Source organism: Macrotis lagotis, chromosome 1, assembly GCF_037893015.1.
Source record: "Macrotis lagotis isolate mMagLag1 chromosome 1, bilby.v1.9.chrom.fasta, whole genome shotgun sequence".
Classification (NCBI taxonomy): domain Eukaryota; kingdom Metazoa; phylum Chordata; class Mammalia; order Peramelemorphia; family Peramelidae; genus Macrotis; species Macrotis lagotis.
Window position 1 is genome coordinate 127505970 of NC_133658.1, and position 24254 is coordinate 127530223.

The 24254-nt window shown below is 33.4% G+C and overlaps 2 protein-coding genes across 8 annotated transcripts in view; one reads left to right on the forward strand and one right to left on the reverse strand.

Annotated features, from left to right (window-relative positions):
- The window catches only part of LOC141502785 (solute carrier family 66 member 3-like), a 31919-nt gene extending 23126 nt beyond the window's left edge, over positions 1-8793 (forward strand). The window contains exons 2-7 of the mRNA XM_074207724.1: positions 361-443; positions 738-807; positions 3354-3411; positions 5937-6057; positions 7229-7270; positions 8210-8793. Of these exons, the coding sequence (XP_074063825.1) occupies positions 361-443; positions 738-807; positions 3354-3411; positions 5937-6057; positions 7229-7270; positions 8210-8301 (466 nt within the window). The 3' untranslated portion in view covers positions 8302-8793. The remainder of the gene's footprint in view (positions 1-360; positions 444-737; positions 808-3353; positions 3412-5936; positions 6058-7228; positions 7271-8209) is intronic.
- Positions 8794-9678: 885 nt separating this feature from the next.
- ROCK2 (Rho associated coiled-coil containing protein kinase 2) overlaps positions 9679-24254 on the reverse strand; it is a 147278-nt gene continuing 132702 nt past the window's right edge. For 4 of the 7 annotated variants that reach the window (XM_074207676.1, XM_074207684.1, XM_074207706.1 and 1 more), the window contains 6 exons: positions 23221-23309; positions 22635-22713; positions 21555-21816; positions 20435-20648; positions 14290-14399; positions 9679-13232 (listed from right to left, as the gene is read on the reverse strand). In XM_074207676.1, the coding sequence (XP_074063777.1) occupies positions 14303-14399; positions 20435-20648; positions 21555-21816; positions 22635-22713; positions 23221-23309 (741 nt within the window). In that variant the 3' untranslated portion in view covers positions 9679-13232; positions 14290-14302. Of the gene's footprint in view, positions 13233-14289; positions 14400-19410; positions 19476-20434; positions 20649-21554; positions 21817-22634; positions 22714-23220; positions 23310-24254 lie in introns of those variants that run through there. The other 3 variants (XM_074207697.1, XM_074207691.1, XM_074207713.1) reach the window with 3 other exon arrangements.

A 24254-nucleotide genomic window follows, 5' to 3' on the forward strand; every position in this document is an offset into this window, starting at 1 on the left:
AGTTTGGGAGAATAGGAGGGAGACTGTGTCTTTACATAGTCAAAAGAGAACTGCATTACTCATGGCTTACTTTTCCCCTGGAATTGTGGGGTGATTGCTTATACAATTTACATATACAAAATGTCCCCAAAGTAGCTTAAAACTTCATTGAATCTTTTGGAATTCTTTGTGGCTCCATATGATAAAAATAAAACAAACTCAGAGCCTTGCATGTAACTAGTCATTTAAAAACTGAATGATTACTTTTCTTCTTAGCCTTAAGTCTTCTCACAGAGGTTCTACTGATGATTTTTATTTTTTTCCGTCAATTCTAAAAAAGTCTGTTCTTAACAGAATCCATGCCTTTTTTTCCCCACTCAGATTCCTTGTATTTTTACGGTACCAGAGTTATTACAGTTACCCTCTACTGACCTACTTGGAGTACCCAATCATCATTGCACAAGGTAATCATCATCTTTGGGAGGGGTGGGGGTCAGACTAGTTCTAGGATTTCATTGGTAAAAAGGATTCCCTGGGCGAAAACTTCTGCTAAAAATTCAGAATGGCCCCCGCTCTGCAAACTAGTTTTAAAGAACTGCTGGGGTCATTGGAATCTTCTTCTGGGTCACACAACTAGTATGTGTTGGAGCTGAGAATCATCCCAGGTCTTTTGATTTCACTAGGACACTCTGCTTTTCTCATTGCTGCCTTCTATTTTACATATTCCTCTCTTACCACTATAAATATTTCTCTTTCAGATATTGCCCTCTTGCTTTGTGTTTTTCATTATAATGGAAGCATGAAGAAAGCCATCCCATATATTGCCATGTATCCTTTTGGTATCTTCAAGAAGTCAAAATCCCAATATGTTAATAACATGAATAGTTGCCTGGAGTTTGCTTGGATCTCTTAGGTATCAGAACTAAGAAGCTGGTAGTGAATGTTCAGGATGACGTTGATAGAGAAAAAAATGCACATTATGCAGTGCCTCAAGTTCCCTGATTTCATACCATAAAAGTGGATCTTTCTAGCTCAAGAAGAAATGGCAACCTCTTATGCCATAATTCCCAAAATGATTTCATGAGTTACTTGTCTTGCCTTGAGATTTCTGCATAAATCCTAGTGAAAGATCACTCATTATTAAAAACAGTATTTAAGGCTTTATTAGTTTAGAACAGAGGTTCTTATTATTTGTCATAATACTCCTTGAGTAGATTAATGAAATTTATGAAACTTTTAAGAATAATGTTTTAAAATACAAAAAATAAGGATTATAAAGGAAGCTGAATATATTGAAATACAGCTATGAAAGGGACAGCTTGGTGACACAGTGGATAGAGTGCTGAACCTGACTCAGGAAGTCAGGAAGACCTAAATTCAAATGAGGCCTCAAACACTGTGACCATTGGAAAGTTATTTTACCATTTCCTTCAATTTCCTCAACTATAAAATGAGAGAAGGAAATGGCAAACTACTCTAACATCTTTACCAAGAAAACCCCAAAAGGGATCATAAAAAATCAGACATGTCTGAAAAATGACTGAATTAAGCAATTATCAAAGTTTGTGGACTCCTGGCTAAACCAGGCCTTTCCCTAGTTTAAACTGTTTCATGGGCTGCATAGGAAAAACAAAGTTGTCACTGTGTAAAGGACAGGGAAAATGGTTTGAATACTGCCCTGGGCATATTAATATTGGGTGATGCCTTTTAGGAAGGACATTTATAGGCTAGGACATGTTCAGAGGGAAGGTGGCTAGAATGGTAAAAGGGCCTCAGGAGAATTCAATGAAAGAACTGAGTTGTTTAGCCTGGAAAAAAAGATTTTAGCTCTCTTTAAGTATCTGAAAGATGAGTATATATAAAAGATCTAGTCCTGATAAAATATAGCTTTCCTGGATCTGGTTTATCATCTTTTATTGGTTCATTTAAGTCTTTTTTTTCCTTATTTCCCCTAGATTAATATTTCTTATATAGCACAGAAAAATTCTATCACATTCATGCATAACTGCTTAGGCATCTACTTTATTTCCATTTCTTTTGTTATTACAAAAAACCTGCCATAAATATTTTAATGTTTTATGAGACCTTTTTGTCATTTATCTTCCATAGAGTATATGCTTAACAATGGAATCCCTGGGTAAGGACATACTAGTCACTTTCTTTTGCAGAATTAAGAAATTGCCAGAATGGCTTTACCAACTCACAGCTCCATCAACAATGCATGAGTGAGCCTATCTTTTCACAATCCCCTCTCCCACCCCAGCATCAAAGGTTGTTACCTTCACCAATTTTCTGGGTTTGAGGTAAAACCTCAGTTATGTTTTATGTCTCTCTTAGTGCTTTTGAAACATTCTTTCATGTGGCTGATATGGTTGTATTTTTTTAGGGAACTCTTTGTCATAACTTTGTCCTAACATTTATTTTATTGGAGAAAGAGCTAACCTTCCTCTCTATGAGATTATTTTACACACAGAGTTTATAATCCAGTTGGAGATTATAGGGTTATAGCTCTGGAGCTAGAAGGGAACTCAGAGGCCATTATTCCACTGTCATTCCCCATTTTCCAGTTGAGAAGACTGACCTACTTGCCCAAGAGAGAATGCACAGGTGGGGAATAATCAAAGGCAGCATTTGACTTCTGACTTCAGAGTCCCATACTCCTTTCCTGTTCCTCATATGGACTTTATATTTCAGGAAAGTATTAGAAACAGATAATCACTGGGCTTTATTTTGGTTTTGGAAAAGCAAAAATTTTGTATTGGAATATCTAGGTTGGCTAAGTACTTATGTGTTAGGGATACAAAATCAAAATTAGCCCAGACCCACAAGGAGTTTATATTTTGAAGGGGGAGCACAGAAATAGATATGAACAGGAAAGATACAAAGCAGATACAAGGTAATTTTTTTTTTTTTAGTTTTTGCTAGGCATTGGGGTTAAGTGGCTTGTCCAAGGCCACACAGATAGGTAATTATTAAGTGTCTGAGGCTGAATTTGAACTCAGGTACTCCTGACTCCAGGGCCGGTGCTCTATCCACTGCACCACCTAGCTGTCCTAAGGTAATCTTCAAGGGGAAAGAATCCTTGAAGATATTATTATAAACCTTAGAACAGTGCTTGAAAAATAGCTCAATAAAGGTTCCCTATCCCCATTTATTTATTCACACTGATATACATAATAGAATCCATATTGAGATAGCCTTGGGGGGAGAAGGAAAGTTCTGTCAATGTAGTCATAGCGATTGTCCAATCATTGGGCAGTAAATTGTCATGCCCTTTCCAGTGGCAAGAAGTGATTTGATTATTGTTTATTCAACATCAGTCACATGATGCTGTCACAAACCATATACTGTTATGTGATTTAACACTCTGACAGATTTCTGGGGGGATGGTACCTCTTGACTCTTCAAAAGTGGATTATAGACTTGGCAATGGTAAGTTTTTCTATCTTTCAGTGAAAATGTGTATCTCACACCTTTGTTGTCATTATCATTTATTGAACATAAAGGTAAAGATCATCAGCCCTAGTCAAAAGGACCTGAGTTGATCTTGTCTCAGATACTTGGCTACACTTGATGTTATGTGATCCCAAGACCACTTAACATCCCTGAATGCCTTATGTCCAGAGCCGGTGAGGCTGGTGACTCACAGCACCCCCTCACTCAAATCCAATTCACTTGATGTCATGGTCTTACAGTGAAGGGCAAACATCACTATAATCAATCATCACTGTAAAGTAATGAATATTAAAAAATATCAAGTTCTATATAGATGCTAGGAATTATTGTTTTTGAATTAAAATCTTTTTGCCAAATGTTTCCATTTTTTTTACTTGTAATGTTTTCAAAGCATCACAGAATTAAAACAAACTGTCATCAGAACTTATTATGGGTCAACCTTTGTTTTTATGGATTGGTCACCATTTCAAAACTTTATTCTTGTATACTACATTTTCAATTCTTCAAATCTTAGAATATTTTATTTTAAACAAATGGATTGGAAAGTGTCATCATAATATGTATTTTCACACTCACTTTTATGGGCAGTCAACTGCTAAAATAAATGTTAAAAATTATACTTAAGATCTATCACAGTAAAATAAATATTGAAACACACAAACAAGAGGAAAACATAAGATCATTTATGTGAAATTGAAAATTTTATTTTATATATATATATATATATATATATATATATATAAATATATCCTGTAAATTTTTACAGGATATAAAATTATTCTCTTGGTCTTTAACTGAGCTTTGTTGCTCTTACTGCATTTGTAACTGGTGTGGATATTGTTTTGTGTTTTCTTCACATTTACATCATATCTTCCTAACTCCCCCCCCCACACACACACATTTTGGTATAAAACTGTGATTTCATCAGTATTAATAACTTGCCTGTGTTTTGAGAACTGGTGAGAGTTGATGGGAAGTTAATTAATCAGCACCAATATGTACCAGGGGTGTTTGTGTGTGTGTGTGTGTACACGTGTGCATGCATGCACATGCACACATGGGCAAAACTCTGTGTGTATAAAACAACTCACATAAGGTAATTCTTTTGAGGGGAGGCACTGTCAGGGAGAATCAGGACAGGTCTTATATAGAGAGTAGTTGATTCTCAAGGTCTCAAGAAGTGTCCTCAAAGGCAGGAGTGAGAAGTACAAGTTACAATCCAGGCATGGTCACACCATGTATGTGCCCAAAGCAGAACTTGAAGCTGTTATAATTATTTCTTTCCCTCAATGCAATTTTGATATATTTTGGGGTTGGCATAAAAAATTAAATGGGAATTTTGGGAGCAGTTTTGTCGGAGCTGTAGATGACATGTGAAGGCTAACAAACACAAGAAAAAGTACATAAAATATATGTATGGCATTGTAAAATAACATTTTACCTTTTTGATAATAATTCAGACTTTTCTGGAAAGAAGGGAGGGTCAAAAAATTTTAGGCAGATTTTCCAGATTGCTGAGATGTGGAAGGAATAATTGCATTTGCTGCTGGGCCTTATAAAAGTCTTCTCTCATTTCTTTTGAGTTTTTTACATTTCTCATTTCTTCTGGTCTGATTATATTTATTTACCACAGTTTGTTCCTCAGTTCCCCAATCAAAAAACATGGTTTACCTGGTTTGCAGCCATTAAATAGGTCTATAAAGTAATTTTCCTCACAACTTTGTGAGTAGTGCAAAATTATTATCCCTAACAGATAAGCATGTCAGAGCAAATCACTAACCCATATCTTTCAGTTCTAAACCTAATATTCTGTCCACTAGACCAAGACCAAGGTGAACTAAGATTAGCAAAAATGTTTTGTGACAGTTTGGCAATTTACCTGTGGAAAAACATTTTGTCTCAACCCTAGAAGAAAAGGGACACTAAAATGATAACATTACCCCCATCCCCAGTTATACCTCAGACTCTTAGTCTGTTTGTTGACAAGTTTGCCTACTATTGTGTGGACCTTTGGAACCACTTGAAAAGTAGACTTTGTTTAATAATACTTATTGTCACTTATTAATAATTTTGTGACAGGGCAGCAGTATGCCTGCATTAAAGAACATGGAAGACCTTTAGATTAACTTTATAAGTCATGATGCAAAAATGATACCACATGTAACTAAGACATCCAGTTGAGTAAGAGGGGAGAATTGATTATTACAGTAATTAAGCCTATGCTTTCTAAATTTTCTCATGCCTTGCTAAAAAAGACCCAGTTGCCTTGACCAGTTAGGGTTATGTATCACATTCTGCCCTGTGAATATAGGGCCAGACGTCAACACTAGGGAAACAAAGAATGAAATATTCCAATGTGTCTGTTTTTATTTTCCAATAGATTAAACTACACGGAGGCTCTGACCTCACACAATTTGCCTTTCTTTTGAAGGCATGCTTAGTTAGATTCTGGCAATAAACTAGATCTTGACTTTGACTCTTTCCCCTTTTCTCTGGAACAGAATTTGTGTACTTTTATTAGCGCTGCTAGCAAATTTGCCCAGCTCCAGTACCTGTGGGAGGCAAAGGATTCTGGTACAGTGAGTGCCCTGACTTGGAGCATGTCTGCATATACATGTGCAAGTAAGGAAAGGGGAGGGGAGGGAAGAGCAATGTACTGTTAGGTGAATAGAGCACCAGGATAATCTGAGTTCAAATCCAGCCTCACACTCACTAGTTGTTATTTAATCTTGATTGTCTCACATCTGGGCTATCTCCAATTGTCCTGATTCATATAGATTCCCACCAGACATAGATAGCTCTGGAGAAGAAAGTGAAGCTTGATGCCTCTGCATAGCACCTCCTTGCTCAAATCCAATTAAAAACATACACTATTAAATATAATTAAAAACTATGTATGTAATATAGAATGTGAAAGTTATATTAAATAAATATATATGAAAATGCTTTGAAAAGTATTAATTGATCCTCATAACAACCCTGCTATTTATAGATCAAAAAAACTGGGAGGGTTAAGTGATTTGCCAGTGCTCCCTAACATAGATAGTTATTAAAGGCATAGTTTTACCTTTTGCACCTCCAGTCACCCTAATCTTGCCACTAGAACCAGGTGACACCAAAGAAGAAAGAAAGTGGTGACTTGGCCCAGCCCTCCTTCATTTAACTCCAGTTCAGATGCTTACCTGGTCCTCTTCAAGGCATCTTTGGTTCCAAAATTTCCTCAGCTAATTTTCTCTTTGGAGAAGTAAATGAGTACTCTTTCAGAGATCCTGGACTAGCTATTTCATAATTTCTTTTCTAGTTTTGATGGATTAGACTTTAATCAATGTCAGGATTGAGAAACAGAAAATTTCCAGTGTCATTATACCAAAAGAGTAAGCAAAGATAATTTGTTGGTATTACTCTATCCAGTATGCTACCTTGTCCCAGACCCCTATTCTCTGAGAGGAAGGCATCCGTGGGACTGGGAATCAGGAAGCCCTACATTCAGACCTCATCTCTGCCACTTTTTAGCTAAAACAGAGATAATCTATATTCTTACATTAATCCTTCAGGTTTAAAGCTCACCAAGAGATTGCAATGTTATCTGCTGTTAAAATTTTAACAACAGTTTTATCTTCTAAAAAATTGGTGGGGTGAGGAAGGTGGGGAAACAGTTCAGACTACATTATCTCTGATACTCTTTTCAGATTTAACATTCTGTGACTTAATTTTAACCAGATTCTCTTTTAGCAAATTAACATGATTTGTAAATTATTATAAAAATATTAACATTGATTATTTTAAATTATAGCAAGAGTAATAACAACTTTAATGACCACACAGGATCTTATGGGTAAGTAAACTTAGGAGAAACATACTCTCCTCTTACCTTTCCCCAATATATTTTATTTTTATTTATCTGTAATTTTTTTTTGTTTTGTTTTGTGTTTTCTTCATGTGAACAGTTTCTCTCTGGTATTTGTTAGCTCACACATCAGTTTGTTTTACACTTTAGAAAGAAGTAAACAGGGACAGTTTTTCCATGGTCTTAAAGACTTGCTTAAAGGTTTTGTGAACTTTGATAATGATGTTCATGGCCAAGACTAAAAAAAGGTATGCTGCCAGCTACAGACTACACAACCTTTTCATTTTTGTAAAATGAAAGGATTTTGTAAAAGATTATCTACCAATTTCCTTGCAGCTCTAAATCCTGGGAATTGTGCTAGTATCCACCTTCTTTTCCTCCTCAGGGCAGTGTGAAAGAAGGGAATGAGAGCATCTTCCTCCTCCCACTGAGTTTGTAGAATGTACATATTCAAATATGTAGGGAAGGATCAGAGGATGGTAATGTGCTGGCTTTAAGATCAGAGAACCTAGAATAGAATCTTTGTTCCTTACCCTAGACAAATATCAACTTCTAGGTCTGTTTTCTGATGTGAGGTTGATTACCTTTAAGACCCCTTCCAGCATTATAGTGAAAATCCCTTTATCTGAAATTGTTAAAGATACCTGTTCTCTCTAGAATAAAAAATATCAGCAACTGGATCCTCCTTAAGCTTCCTTGAAAATAAAAATCTTTTCAACTTCAAGTTATTGCCATATTTGGGATCATGAGCTGTATCTAAACTGGTAGCTCAAATCCAAGTAAATATTTTGATCAGAGTGTATGATTTTGTGATGGTTCAGCCACCTCAGCACAATTTCATTTTATGTAAGTTTGGTCTAATAATTGATTTTTTCCCCCTTCCATTTAAAAGAACTGTTAACATTTAACATTATTTTTGTATTTCAGTTCTTATCCGTTTCCTGATCATGCTGGCTCTAAACATATGGGTAACAGCTACAATACTTCGCTACAGGAAAATAACTACAAAGAATGAATAATAGAGCATCCCCAGAAGGAAATGGAGTAAAAGAGAATTAACTTATTTTTCTACTGCATAACAAAATAATTTGGATTTTAAAATCAGTATGATAATGGAAGTATAACAACCTTATTATGCTGTTTCCATTTTCCTTGAGGAAGAGACTTCAACAGCTAGAATGGTATCCCAGAGATTTCAGTTTGTTAAGCGCCAGAAGGGCTCAATAAGGAATTTTGATACCCAAGTTTGAGTAAAAGTAGACTCAGGAGGATAAATGACTGGCCCAAGGCGTAGAATCAGTATACACAATCCATATTAAATCAGTGGGGGTTCAAGAATTTGAACATATGCTTTCTACTAATATCCACTGCTATCATTTTGACATAATTTCCATATAGTATACTTTTCATTCCTCTTTGACCCTATAATTAAGTAGAATAGGTGGGAACTTTTCTCACTCCTCTTAACTGCTTGGTTTGTATGCAAATTTAATAAAATAAATATTTAAACATTGGTTTAAAACTTCTGTGAATTTCTGGGGAGGGGTAATGACATTTAAAGAATCTGCATGGGTACTTCATACTCAATGAGTCTTCTACCTATGTTTGAGCCTTTCCAGCTTAGCAGGGCATGCCAAAGCTTGAATAAGTACTTCAGGAAAACTTTAGTGGAATTGAGTAGTAGCTTTTAAACTGTTTTAAATTATTGTCTGCCTTTTCAGAACAGCATGGTGGGCCTAAAAAAAGAGAAAATATTCTGTATCTCATTTGTGAAATAGCATTTTTCAATTACTCTGTCCTTAATTAAACCACAATTCTATTACTACTTTTATATTAAAAACCACTTCTCCTAATCAAGCAAATCAAAACCAAATTCAAATAACAGAGACATAGCCAAACCCTCAAACACCTACCAGAAAAATCATGGAATCACAGACCTAGAGCTTAAAATGAGCTCAGAGTTCCTTCATTTTACAGTTGAGAAAACTGAGACCTAAAGTGAGGATAGTGCTGAATAACTGTGATCCTAAAACATAAGAGTGTTACAAAAAAGTCTTAGTATATTTTCAAGCTATTACAGTTTGCAAAGCAAGTAAATCATTAAAGTATGACTGGGAATTCTGGACCTTGAGTTCATCACTTAGACCACAAAAGTGAAATTATTTGCATTTCACTGTTATCTATGAGGATTTGCCATTATAGAAATTTATCTACCTGCCTTTGTAATTTTAAGAAAAGGAACCAAAAACTTTAATCCAAATTAAGGAATATTTGGGACCCCCTAAGTCACAAGGTTTGTTACACCCATTTTTCACTAAAGGAAAATTCCTATAGTAAGCTTTAAGAAGTTGAAGGATTTCAGAATTGTATTTTCACAGGAAAAGTATGAAAATGTGTACTTCTCAATTCCTTTTATTTAATTTTCTTTTCAAAAGCAGGCATAGGATACAATCACAATGCTACAAAGATGAGACAAAAGTTTCCAAAAGTTAAATCCAGGGACTATGATTCTTTTTTTTTTTTTTGCTTGGAGTTTAAATGGGGGAAAAAAGAAAAGGTATCGGATCAAAGATTTGTGTAATGATTATGTAATCTGTGCATTTCCTGTGCATTCAAAACCATTTCCAATAAAATTTATAGATGAGAGGCAGAAGGAAGACAAGATAACTACCTGACACAATATTTCTGGGCTTCTTCAAAATGCTTTACAAAATGTTCTCCAGTATCCTCACAACACAGATGGGGATTTAGGGAGGCTCAAAAACTTTGTAAAAATTCCAAGGCAATAGTAAGGAGCCAAATGCTGGTACTCAAACTAATTTATAAATTCAGATGAGCCTGACTCTGCTCTGATCACTAGACATGACCAATACACTTGGGGATGAGAAATATTTATAGAATCTAATGTTAAAGCAAGTACCAATAATAAATCAATGCATTATCTCCATTTTCCTATAAAGGATAGCAGAAGCCTTGATAGCAGTATTATTTCCTAAATTGATAAAGATTTATAAATTAGATATGGGTAAGACATTGAAAATTACTCTGGGCTTTTTATATAGGCTATCCTTTATTTTATTTTTATTTGTATGCATATATATATATATATATATATATATATATATATATATATATATAATTTGCATTAAAATCACTGAATTTTCAGATAAAGAGGATATTAGTAAAATTCTTCTCCATCTGGCATTTCCTGATTTCTGTCCATGGGAAATATTTGTGTCTATAACAGGGTCTTGCCTGAGGATATAAATCCAGCATTATGGATAAGCTATTGTTGAATTCAAAAATATTTTAATCTGAATAGTGTAAAATGAAATAATCCATAGAATGCTTAATTTGAGGATTTGCCAGGACAGTAGGAAAATGGAGATTGGCACAATTAAGCCTCATGCCAAGGGAATATCATATGCTGAAAAGACTGGATTTGGATATGATTTAAGGTTACAAAGGGAGAAATGGCAAATTCTTTCTTGAAGCTGGAATAAAAATTAGGGAGAAAATTTCATTGTTTGAAATGAGAAAGCAACTTTATAAACCCTGACTATGTCAATAAATGAAATGTAGAAAATCTCCATGGGAGAGAATTTTTTTCTTAGCAAATTATTTAATTTTCAGAAACTTCACATTTTCCCCCTCTATAGAAGAGATGTCATGATTCTTCATACTCTCAATTATTTACATTTTCCAAAATTTACTTTTAAACACCCACTTTTGCCTTCTAAATTCAAATATTTCAATTACCATGTGTAAACTTAAAACTATTTCACCTTAAAACAGTTTATTTAAAAATATATATATTTATATATTCTCTCCAATTCAGAATAATAGGATAGAACTTCCCACAATGTAACAAAATCTTTATATAAAATATTTATGCATTCAGTCTCATTTAAACAAGTCTAATGAATGGAAATATTTACTCTATATAAATTTTATATATTTTTTACGCTTTAAAAAACATGCTGTGCTTTAAAACTAGATTGCAACAAACCAATATTTAAAAATGAAGTGGCATGCACATTCTAGTTTTAAGGGTCCACAGACATCCTGAAAGAGTGCAGATTCAATAAATCAATTTTTTTAAAGGTGAGAGGAAGGGGATGGGAAAAGAATTTAGTTTTCATACATTGAAGGGGGCAAAGGCCACTCTTCAGCTTCCCATGATAGTGTTTTATAATTGTATAATTGTAGTCCTAATTTTCCAAACATTTCTATGTTGTCCTTAGAGAAAGGAACAATGAAATGTCTACTTCCTTCATTGAAATGTTAGATGACAAATTTTAATTATCACACACACTCTATAGATAGAGATATATAGATATAATATACAAACTATATATCTATAGATATAGAGACCAACCAATTAGAGGCTACACAATTCTTTACTCTCAATATCTTTAACCTTATACTGTAGTTGTATAAAACATGCAATTTTCTGGGATGATGGTGAATGATAGTTATGAATGAGCCCACAAAAAACTCTACTTTTATACAAGACTGAATTTTAAAAATAAATCCAATTTAGTACTACTAGGCCCTTCTTCCCAGGTATCAGTTCTCATTAGCACACAACTGAAATAATACATACAGTCATGCTCTTGAGAACAGTATAGAATAATTTAAGATATATCTACAGTATGTTTTAGTTTTTTCAAAGTTTGTGATAACTCTTGAATACTTGTATTGTGTGTGAAAATGAAAAAGATAGAGATGACACCCCCCCCCCAAAAAAGAAGCACAACAAAAACAAACAAAAAAACTGATCCAGGATAGAAACAAGGCAAAACAAAGCTTCATAGCACTTAATGAGGGTAATACAAAGTCACTGAATAATACTGAGGTTTGTAAAAACGGCTGGATGAAAAATTACCAGTACACAATGAAGTTATATTCTCATACTATCAATTATTGTTCTGGTAACCAATGCTTTCCTGCCAAAAAAAACCAAAACCCATTCACTATACATTCAAAATAGGTTGACATCGATATAACTATTATGTGTAAAAATAGTGCTCTATTTTTTTTCCCCACAAAGCAAATTTGTATTCTAAGAGCTGGTAAACATTTTTTTTTTTCTTTTGTCATTTTAAATACAAAGGGTAGGGGAAGGAGATGGAAGTAAAGGACTTAAATTAAGGCATTCAAATGGTAGGGTTGTCCATCATGAAGCAATATTAAACTGATATGATTAACTTCAAACACATTGACATGCAGTTTTTGGGGGGATATATACGAATGAATAATATCAATTTCAACATTATGGCTTTATACAAGTGCATAGTTGCAACTGCAATAAGTAATGGTATCTGATCAATGTGTATAAAAAATAAAGTGGAAAGTCTTAAAAATCCTCTCGCAGTATTACAGTACTTTATATATATACACACACAGTATAATGGTCAACTTCTTGGATGCAGTCTATACCACTATGGTAGAATCTTTCCCAATCCTCAGTTCTTCTGGTAACCTTAATATGCTGGTGAAATCTCTCCAAAGAAGCTGAAAGATAATAGCTTTCATTTCAACTCTTCTCAGTCCTCTTGTGAAATGTAGTGTCGTCCAAAAAAGTAGAGCAAGATTTTGGAGCAAGATATACCTACAGTATCTTTATTATGATACCAATGACTCTTCATTTGATCAGTCACCTTAAAAGATCTGAGGAAACCTCTTCAAGATTATTGATTTATACTGTAGCTTCCCCCCCCAAAGTATACCAATGATTTATAAATATACATACTTATTTATGTGTGTGTATGTATATATGTGTGTGTGTATATATATATACATATATACATATATATATCGATCTCTCAGGAAAATATAGTTTCTTTCTTTCACTTAATAAATTTGGGGATATCACATTTCAGTCTTGTTCATAACAGGCAGAAAATGATCACCGTGGATGGTGACTGCATTCACAGAAGGCAGTTAGCTGGTGGGGGAAGAAAAAGATTGTCAATGTCAGGAGCAGCCTTATCAAACTATAGTTATCTCCAAATTCTTTCCAAGTTTATCTAATTAAAAAGATATTCTGACATTATCACTATATGTATACCTTACCTTACCATTGGTGGGCACAGTAGTCCCCAGTGGACTAATTTTCATAAATCCCACTTATTAGCTGTATAGTAGAGCCCTGTCATGATTAATGTAGTGGCAACAATGAGGATTTGCAAAATTAAATCTATTCTGACAGTATAAGCTGTATGAGTGTTAACTATTAAATATATAATATACAGGAAAATATTTAATTTAATTAATTAAATAAATTAATATTATAATAATAATTAAATTAAATAAAATAAATTAATTTAATTTAATTACTCAATCTAATTTGACAATTATGTAGCTATAGTAAAATAAATACTAATTCTTCCAAACTAACTTGCAGCCAAAAAGTTAACAGGATTATTTTCTCGTAGACATACAGCACTGATTGTTTGAATTACTTTATATTTATATGACAGCAATCATGACAATCAGCATTACAGCTTGAATTATTCTCCAAGGAACATAATTAGAAGAGAAGCCAGCAAACACTTCACACCACTACAAATGAGCCAAGTCAAAAAAGGGTATTTCACGGCATTGTCAAGAAATGGAAAGCTCTTGCAGTTTCAACTTTGCAAGTCTGAAGAAAAAAGGATAGAAAGAGCATGCTATTTTTGCAGATCAACTCAATAGCAAATAGAAGAAAATACTTTCCCCTTCAAAGCAACCTATTTGAATGGGCAGAAAGTTTTCAATTATCTTCTTTTATTATAGATTCTCTTCCAAGTTGTCATTCCAAGTACATTAAAGTCTGTACATTTTATTAATATTTTTAAAAGTTCTGTTAGAATGTATTTTGAAATTTAACTTTTAAAAACTAACTTTAAAATAGTATATTAAAATATGTGGGAAAAAAAAGACTGGGGAACACAAAAAGCCCAAATCCAAACCACATGCTTTAGGCAAAAAGGAAACCATCCATTTCTCATTTGAATTACCCCATTCATTTCTTCAGAAATCAAAAACATCGTCATCATCATCATCATCATCATCATCATCAATATCATCAAATGACCAATCCCAGTCTTTAAATGCCAAATCAAGCAATCTGCAATAGGAGGTGTATATATTTACAAGTAGCTGTTTTCTGCATTTTAATGACACCATTATAAAATCTTTATATATCGTGCTCTCTTGTAAGCATTTTCTTTAACATTGCATTTCCTTATCAATCACAATTTAAAATATGATAAATATGAATTATCATACAGATGTTAGGTGGAAATCCATGATTATTAAAAAAATGTAACTTTCCAAGAGGCAATTAATCTTTTTGTTCGATTCTGGACCCAATTCATTGTTCTTCTGCAGTACCTGTTCAAGATACTGATAGATATTCTGATGGACAAGTTTTTTGGGTTTTCCATTCAACTATATATCATATTCCATCCTGTCTCTTTCAACAAATTGCTCCCTGTCTTCCTCACTTTTTTCCAATTTCTCTGTGTCCTTCCCTACTAAACTTACTCTCTTCCCTTCCCTATTTCTCTTACTGTCAAAAAACCCTCATTTGATCCTTCCATCCTGAATGCCTTGTAAAGGTCATCCACAAGAGATGTCTCCACTCATCTCCTTACATTCTGTAAGTCTGGCTTTCAATCCTATTATTCAACCATTACTACTGATCTCTTTGTCAAATGCAATGGGCTCTTCTCAATCCTCATACTTCTTGACTTTTGCACAGCCTTGATTGTTGATTACTCTCTTCTCCAAGATGTTCCCTAGGTTTTCAGACTATTCTGGTTTTCTTTCACATGGCTCCTCTGCTGGATCCTAATCCAGATCATGCAATGTCCCTCTTTACTATTTCATTTGGTGATCTCATCAGTAACCATAAATTTCAATTCTCAAATCAACCTATTGTGCACTAACCACTCTGCTGACTTCCAATCTTGAATACCCAGTGGCCTTTCACATACCTCAAAAGGATTTCCAGTGGATATTTCAAACTCAGCATATTCAAAACTGAAATCATTACTCTTCCCTTTAACTTCCCTATTATGATAGATGGCAACACCATCCTCCTAGTCCTGCAGTCTCCACACTAGGTGTCATCCTCAACTTTTCACTACTTTTCACCCTCCAATATATAATCTGTTGCCAAGGTCTCAATTTTGCAACATCGTTCAAATACGATCCCTTTTTGCTCTAATACTGATAACACTCTGGTGCAAATTCTCATCACCTCATACCTGAACTGCTGGTGGGTCTGTCTTATTCAATTTCTTACTCTCTAATCCACTTTCCATTTGGCCTATAAAGTAATTTTACTAAAGCACAGGTCTGACCTGAAGGAAACTCCAGTGACTCCCTACTGCCCCTAGGATTAAATACAAAATCCTCTATTTAGTATCTTTATAAACTAGATCTCCTACTTTATTTCCTGCCATGTTCTTCTATCCTTGATTGAATTACATTGGCCACCTGGCTGTTCCAGAAAAAGACACTAGTTCTTGACTCCAAACATTATCTGGCTATCCCCAATGCCTGGAATGCTCTCTCACCTCATCTACTTTTTGCTGTCTTCCCTGGTTTCCTTTCAGCCCTTCCATTAAAATCCCATTTTCTACAGAAAGCCTTTCTTAATTTCTCATTCCTAGGGACTTCTCTCTTTTAATTATTGTTTACATATAGCTTGGGACTCCATTAGATTTTTTTTTTTTACATTTTTGCAAGGCAATGGGGTTAAGTGACTTGCTCAAGGTCACAAAGCTAGGTAATTATTTAAGTGGCTAAGGCCACATTTGAACTCAGGTGCCCCGATTCCAGGACTGGTGCTGTGCCACCTAGCTGCCCCCAACTCCATTGGATTTTGACGTTCTTAAGGAAGGAGATTGTTTTATTTCTCTTTGTATTCAGTAGGCACTTAATGTTTACTGACTGATATTTTTGGATTTTAGCCAAATAACACAAACCTATGAACATGTAAACCTATGAACACCTTAAAAGCACTACTTAAATGTTAGCTATTACTTTTCCCCCTTATGTCAAATTCTTCAGAATGATTATCGGTCTCACTTTTGAGATTTTGCTATCAGTAAAATGTCGAACATTTTGACTTCTTCATCCACTTGGAATCTTTCAGAGCAGTTGCTCTGGATAGCATTCCTGACAATGATGAACACCTCTGGCTAACAAATATTTAATCTGTTTATCCTTTGCTTTATATTAATGATCAGAACATTGAATAAAATTATTTCTGTTCTTGTGTGAAGTGAGATTTAACTCCCCTAAGAAATTAAATGCTCTTTTATAGGCAATAAACAACAAGAATAGTTGATTCTTTATTCTCTACATCTTTCCATCAACAGAGGGAAAAGATAAGGTGTACTAAGAGAATACTGAGTATCAAAGTCTGCTTGTGCACTCCTAATACTTAAATACAAGAATGTGCTTAAAAATGTGTATATCAATTCTTCTCAATTATATATAGACATATAGAGGTCAACAGTTATTTTTGTTTTCTTTGTTGTTCCTTTTTTTGTACTGTGGTCAGGTCCCCTACATCTTTTGTACTTATCCTGCTTTTAAACACCTTGAGACTAGTTCATTAAATGTCCTCAAAACTATATCAATGTCAGTATGTATCTCTTGTATAGTATTGTTCACCTAGTCCAATTGTTTTTCCCATCTTCATTTTCTTCAGTGTTATTTCTAGTTACTCTATAAGCACATATAGGAATACAAAATAAATATTGATTGTGGAGTAGAGGTCATTATACTTAATGGAAAAAAAATTGTTGCAAAAATTTCTACTATCTTACATGTTTTTCCCCCCATGTTGTCCTACTTTTTTTTTTTTAGGTTTTTTGTAAGGCAAATAGGGTTAAGTGGCTTGCCCAAGGCCCCACAGCTAGGTAATTATTAAGTGTCTGAGACTGGATTTGAACCCAGGTACTCCTGACTCCAGGGCCAGTGCTTTATCCACTGAGCCACCTAGCCACCCCCATGTTGTCCTACTTCTTTAAATACCTTTGAGAAAACTCTGCTTAGCTGAATCACCATGAAATTTTTTTTTGGTTTTGTTTTTTTGCAAGGCAATGGGGTTAAGTGGCTTGCCCAAGGCCACACAGCTAGGTAATTATTAAGTGTCTGAGGCCGTATTTGAACTTAGGTACTCCTGACTCCAGGGCCAGTGCTCTATCCACTGTGCCCCTCCACCAAATTTTTTAAAGCTCCCATCCCATCTTCCATCCTGAACTGCTTCTTGCTGTTTCATTAAGTAATACTGTTCATTATCATGCACCATTCTTCATAATATCTTAACAGATGAATTTATATTCTAAACCAGTATTGACTCTGGATGCCATCTTTCTCCACCTGACAAATAAGAGTTTGCTACCTAAGATTAAGTTTTCTTCTCTTCTTGTCTCTTTGCTATGAAAACTGATTTATACTGTGTAACTTCAATGTGACATTCACTATAAAAATTAATGATGATATGCTTTACTTCATCCATTTCCCAATTTTCTGCACTGAGGATGAGTTTTAATAGACAATTCATCTTTTTTTTTATTTTCATTATTGCTTCTAGCTTCATATTAATTTTGATCATTCTTCTAACTAGCTGGTGGTCCAACTATAGATACATGATTCATTAATAACTCTCATACCAGTAACAAGTAATTTCTTATATAATAAATACAATCACTTTGCATAAATGTACTCAATGTAATTTTTATGTTACTTGCATCTAACCTTCAAAAAAAACTTTACTACTTCAAGTTTTTAGACTCTTATTCCTTCTCTTGGACAGCTAGATGGCACTAATGTCAGGTTTGGAGTCAGAAGAACCTGAATTCAAATCTAAACTCAGACATTTATTAGTTGTGTGAAACCAGGCAAGTCTCTCAACCTTGTTTGCCTCAACTTTCTCAACTGGATAATGAGGACACACTGATGCAGAAAATGGCAAGCCACCATTTTTGCCATTTGTCAAGAAAACCCCCAAAAGGGGTCATAAAGAGTCAGACACAACTTGAAAAATGACTGAATAAAAATTCATTCTCTTGAATCGTATTTCCTCACCTATTTCCACCTTTGCACTGAAGTCACTAAATCAAAGTATATACTGATTTAAGTAAAAGGACCTTATTTTAAATCTTCATAAAATTTCCTTATCTCTTCATGTTCTGTAAGAGATGCTGGGATATAAGTTGCAATTATTTTATCACAAGCACTGCATTATAAGGTGACCAAATATTAAATGAAATGGTGTTTCCTCTTGTCTTTTGAGGCATAATACTATTAAAATTATATTTTCCTTTTGAAGTAGAACCTATGAGTCATTATTCCATTTAGTTGCAACTCCTTTCTTGTTGTTTATTAAGAAAGTGTAAATATTAATATGATTCAGTTTCTCTGGCAACATGAACAAGTCACTGGATAACGATTTCCCATTTAGGAGAACCAATAATGAAGTTAATGTTTGGATGATATACTAAGTGATTCTTAGCTCCCTCCACTCACTTTTCCACCATTCTGCTATAGTTACTGCAGAAATAGGAGTTTGGAGGGGAAAGTGCACATATAGGACTGACAACTATTTGCTTTTTTCTTTGTTTCATGATTTATCATGGTCAAAGTATTAATCACCAGCCAGTCAACCAAGTGACTGATTAACATTCATCCTTAGCCAGTTTGGTACTTGTGATTCAACCATTCAAAAAAAAACCTTACAACCCCCAAAAAGCTTAAAGTTTTGAAGGCTTTGCCAGCAGAACTCCATGGCCTTCACATTATCTTCATCTATGTTTCAAATGAGGTTGAGTCTCTAATAAAAAAATCCTTTTACTTAGAGATATATTGGAGTGAGCTTACTCACAAATATAACTGTGAATAAAAGTAATACAGACTCTTATGTCATAAAGACTAAAAACAAAAGTATTTAAAGTCACTAATAACCAAAATAATATTTTTCAAAGATCTAAAGAATTTTAATTGAAAGATCTTTTTTATATTTTCAGAAATTTTCATCAGTTATCTTTTAAATTTTATGGGTGAGTTTTTAAGGTTAGTTTTAATCTACATGCAGCATTGTATAAAAAGATCCCTATTACTTACTGTTATGACAAAATGTACAAAAAAAAATCAATGAAGAATAATTCGAAGGGGAGGGCCAGAACTAAAAAAAAAAAATTAACAAAAAATTTAAATATTACATAGCATTTATAGATTTTTTTCCTTTCAAAATAAACATTCATAAATTAATAAACCTCAAAGAAAATTACAAAGAAAAAAAACCACATACATAGTTCATGTTGACACAATAATTAAATTCCTTTTTTTTTAGGTTTTTCCAAGGCAAATGGGGTTAAGTGGCTTGCCCAAGGCCACACAGAATAATTAAATTCTAAATGTTGCTATCAGAAGAAGCTTTGTTGAGACAGAACTGTCCTGTAGTCCTCAAAAGTTACATGTAATACCAGGTTTTTCTTGTACACAATTGTTTATTTATGTTTCAACACATTAATTTACATAATAAAGATCTATGTTTTATATACATATATACATATATAAAAATATGAAATAAAAATTAGGAACTGTTATATAATTTGTATATGAACTTGATACCAGCTTGATGAACTGGTTCCTTTGCTCCACATGTTTTTTCCTTTTATGATAAATAGGGAGAACACTGTGGCTTACTCAGAAATAATACTTGATATTTGCATAGTACTTTAAAACTTACAAAGCACATTTATATAGGTGATCTAAGTTGATTATTATCTCACTGACTATTTAGTGTATCATTTTCTAAAAATAATCAAAATAGTAATTATAAATTCTGTCTTCAACAATTTTAACATCAAATTATAAGAACTGAACAAAAAGGTCCCACTTCTGTTCACATTTTCTATCATAAAAATATACTTGAATAAATGATTGAAATTTATTAAATAAATGTACCATTTATTCATATAAGTCAATGTATGTATTGTAAGGCTTACAAGTTTCAAGTATTTGACATACGAGGTTTCATTACAATTCTGAACACAAGTAGATAAATGGAATGTGATAGGATAATTTTAATAATCATTTGAGAAAAATTACTTTAGATGTTACTGGATTTTTAAAATTTACCTTGGTTTGCTTGGAGGAAGCTGTCGACTTGGCCGTCTTATAGATTGATTGGGCTGTACCTTCATAGAAGTTCTAGGAGATGACCTAGCGAAAGGGTCTGGTGCTGGGGGTTTTTTAGGTATCTTTTTTATCAATCGACTGACCCACTTCTGCTGGTCCTCTGTAGAATTAGCTAACAACAGTAGATTCTTTGCCGATGAAATGTCATAGTATACTGCAATGAAATATTGCAAACAATAACAGTATATTTAATCAAGAATTGTACTTGCTTCTCCCATATACCTTAGATTTGTATGATAATCTAACATGTGGCTTCTCTATTTTCTCCTTAAAATATCTTTCATACCACTGCCATGAAAGTCTTTTTTTTTAACGTAAAAATCTGATCATGTTATTGCACTAATTGAAAAATCATTACTTTTTTTTAAACTGTCTGCTGGGCCAGCTGAAGTTTCTTTCCCTGTTATTTGAGGCTTGGCACATGATAGGCAGGCAATGCAATACCTTTTCATCACTTAGCCTCTTCTTCATACCCTATACCACACCTCCCCCAACCCCACCCCCAGCCATATTGTCTAGGCAAATTGAACTATATTCTCCATTTCCCTCTGCTTAGATGCACTATCATCTCCAATCTTCATGTCTTTCTTTGTTTATGTTGGTGTCTATCCCTGGAAAACTTTCCTTCTCTTTCCTATTGAATTTCTAATCAGCCTTTACAGCCTAACTGTAAACCTGAATCTCACTTCTTTTAGGAAGGTTTCCCTGATCTCCTTGGTCAGCAATAGCCTTCAGTCTGGGGGGGATGTTACATAAAACTACTTTGTACCTCTCTAATCTACTTAGTGTCCAACGTTATGAAGTACTGCTTTTTTTTTTTTAACATCTTATCCCCTCACTAGCCTCTAAACTCAAAGAAGGATTATCTAACTTTTTATCTCCTTCAAAGCCTAAAATACCATTCTAAAAATAGTAAATATTCATTATGATAAATATTTAGTGAATGGATGTTTTCTGTTTATCCACATATTCATTAAAATTGATGAATGAAATATTTCTACAGAATACAATTTGTTTCTTAGATATAGCTAGTATAAGCATATTTAATTTCATTATTTACCTTTGCAAGGTGCTATGATTTCCTCCTTTTTGTCCATGTGGTCTTTGTGGCATTTGATATGGCAGCGGCGGCACTCCAGAGCAGGTGGAGGTTTAAACATATGCCAAAGTGGCTTCATACACGCCTCACAGTTAGTTGGGAAATGATAAAGAGTAGGAATAAATTCATGTCCTTTGTGGCAAATGCAGTTTGACTTTTCCCCAACTGGTTCCGGGGGAAATTCTTGTTCTTTTTTGCTTTCACCTTCATTAGCATACAGGATCTATATATATCAAAAGAGAACCACATTATCATTTTAAGATAAAAGCTACCCACTTAAGGAAAAAAGCAACATTAGGGTAGGGCAAGAAAAAATTATTATCAATATAAAGTGCGACATAAGAAAATTACAATTTGAAGTCAAAACATGCAATTCCACTATATCACATTAAATGCCCTTGAGGGGGAAGGAAATATTATTAGAGTCTTAGCAATCCCTAATCTGTTTAAATGTCAAAAAAAAATATCAAACTCTTAACACTTTAGCAGTCCTTATTTTCCCCTTGTCTTTCCTTTTGAATTTCTAAAAAACTATGCTTCAAAAATTTCAACAGAAAATGAGGGAATAGAGATATTTCACTCAAAACCTCAAAATAGCTCATTATTTCCACTTTGAGGCATAATACTATTAAAATTATATTTTCCTTTTGATCAAAAAATATTTACTTGTTTCATTCTTAAAAGTTGGTACAATTACACTTTTACCTGGGTTTACAAATTGAAATGTTAATTAAAAATAAATCTAATGATAAAGAAAAATTAACAAAAATCTGACAACTTAAAAGAGGTAAGAAACACTAAATTGTTTTAAAGCAAAGATCGTGCAATTCCAAACTGTCAATAAAAATGAAAAAGACAAAATAGTTTTAAAATCTGTTATCAATGAGAAACAGATTTTAATATGAATAAAGGATGTGAGAACATCTCTGAAGATATCTCACAAACTCTATGCAGGAAGCAGAAGAAGAGAGTGAAAAATTTGAACACAGACATCTTACATGTATATACTGAAGAGGAGAGATTTAAAAAGGCCACATTTACCTGGAATATCCTTGGAATCTCTTTGGAATCAGCTCTATAAACATCTGTCTGTGTGACTGGCCGGACATGGAACAACTTGCTACAATAGATGTTAAGTAAAGGATTAAAGTACCAGAAAAGAACAAAATTATGTCAGTTATTATTTCAAGAGACATGTTAAATTAACTACACACATTATACAAGATTGTACTTTACTTAATTTAAACTTAATTTACATTTAATTTTGAGATGTTTAGAAATTCTCTCCCACTTCTAATTTCTACACTTCATTTAGTAATTCACAATCTAGCTCTAAATGAAATACATTCTTTAAAATCTCAAAATAAAGATGAATCTTAAAATGAACAATTAAAGTCAACAGATTAATAAATAAAATAAATAAAATAAACGAAAGTCTTAGATCATATACTAAAACTTGTTTAAATAATATCCCCAAAGTATATGAAAATAAAAAAAAACTACATTCTATAGTATATGCTACCACATTCCTAAATATGATGCTGGCATTGATTTTTTCAATGAATAGGAAAATATTTATCAACTACTCAAATACAGTCATCTTAATTAAATATGTTAAAGTACTTACTCTATATCTAATACCATGTAAGGATTAGACTGTTCTTTATCTTGTTCACTATCATAGAAAAGAATCTTCTTGCTGCTTACAATCACATACTGTTAGGAGAAAAATAGCTGAATATTAAGATTGATGTTATTATAGACCTTTGTTTCAATTACTCTTTTTTGCAAGCATATAAAATTCCTTTAGGGTAAAATAAAATAGAATTAACAGGATATACTTAAAGGACTTTAGCAAAATATTAATATTTATTTATTTACTTACTTGCTTACTTATTTACTTATTTATTTATTTGGTTTTTGCAAGGCAAATGGGGTTAAGTGGCTTGCCCAAGGCCACACAGCTAGGTAATTATTAAGTGTCTCAGACCAGATTTGAACCCAGGTACTCTTGACTCCAGGGCCGGTGCTTTATCCATTACGCCACCTAGCTGCCCCCAAATATTAATATTTAAAATGATACTTAATGATTTTTACTTGAAATGCTTTCTAAAAGGACAGCTTCATGGAATGATAAAGATTCATATAAAATAAGACAAGGTTCTAAGGCAGTAATGTATGATAATCTTCAAATATACTTTGTATCTGAAATTCACTAAATGGCAGTGTTGTTTCTTAAGTACTATATTTGCATGGCGAACTTTATCATAGTGCTATTACATAATCAAGTAATCAGAACCTATAAATACATCAATCAAATTTAATAGTGGTAAATATGAGACAGGGAAGAAATAATCTAAAGTTAAGTTTTTGCTAACATTTTATTTCCTTATTCCAATGAACCTGTTTTTCCACTATTAATAAAAGCCCATTTCAATGTCATACTGAGGATTTTGTTCAATGATTTTCTAATCTAAAAGGATTTAAGCTAATTTGGTATGCTCAATTACTTGTCCTTTTCTGCAGCAAAATCACTGTAAAATCCCATTTGCTTACAACCCCATTTTCATTCAAGTGAATTTCTTTTTCTCATTAGCAACTAATATACAAAGCTTCTTGAACATGTCTCCAAAAAGACTGTGGACCCGATTCATCATTACC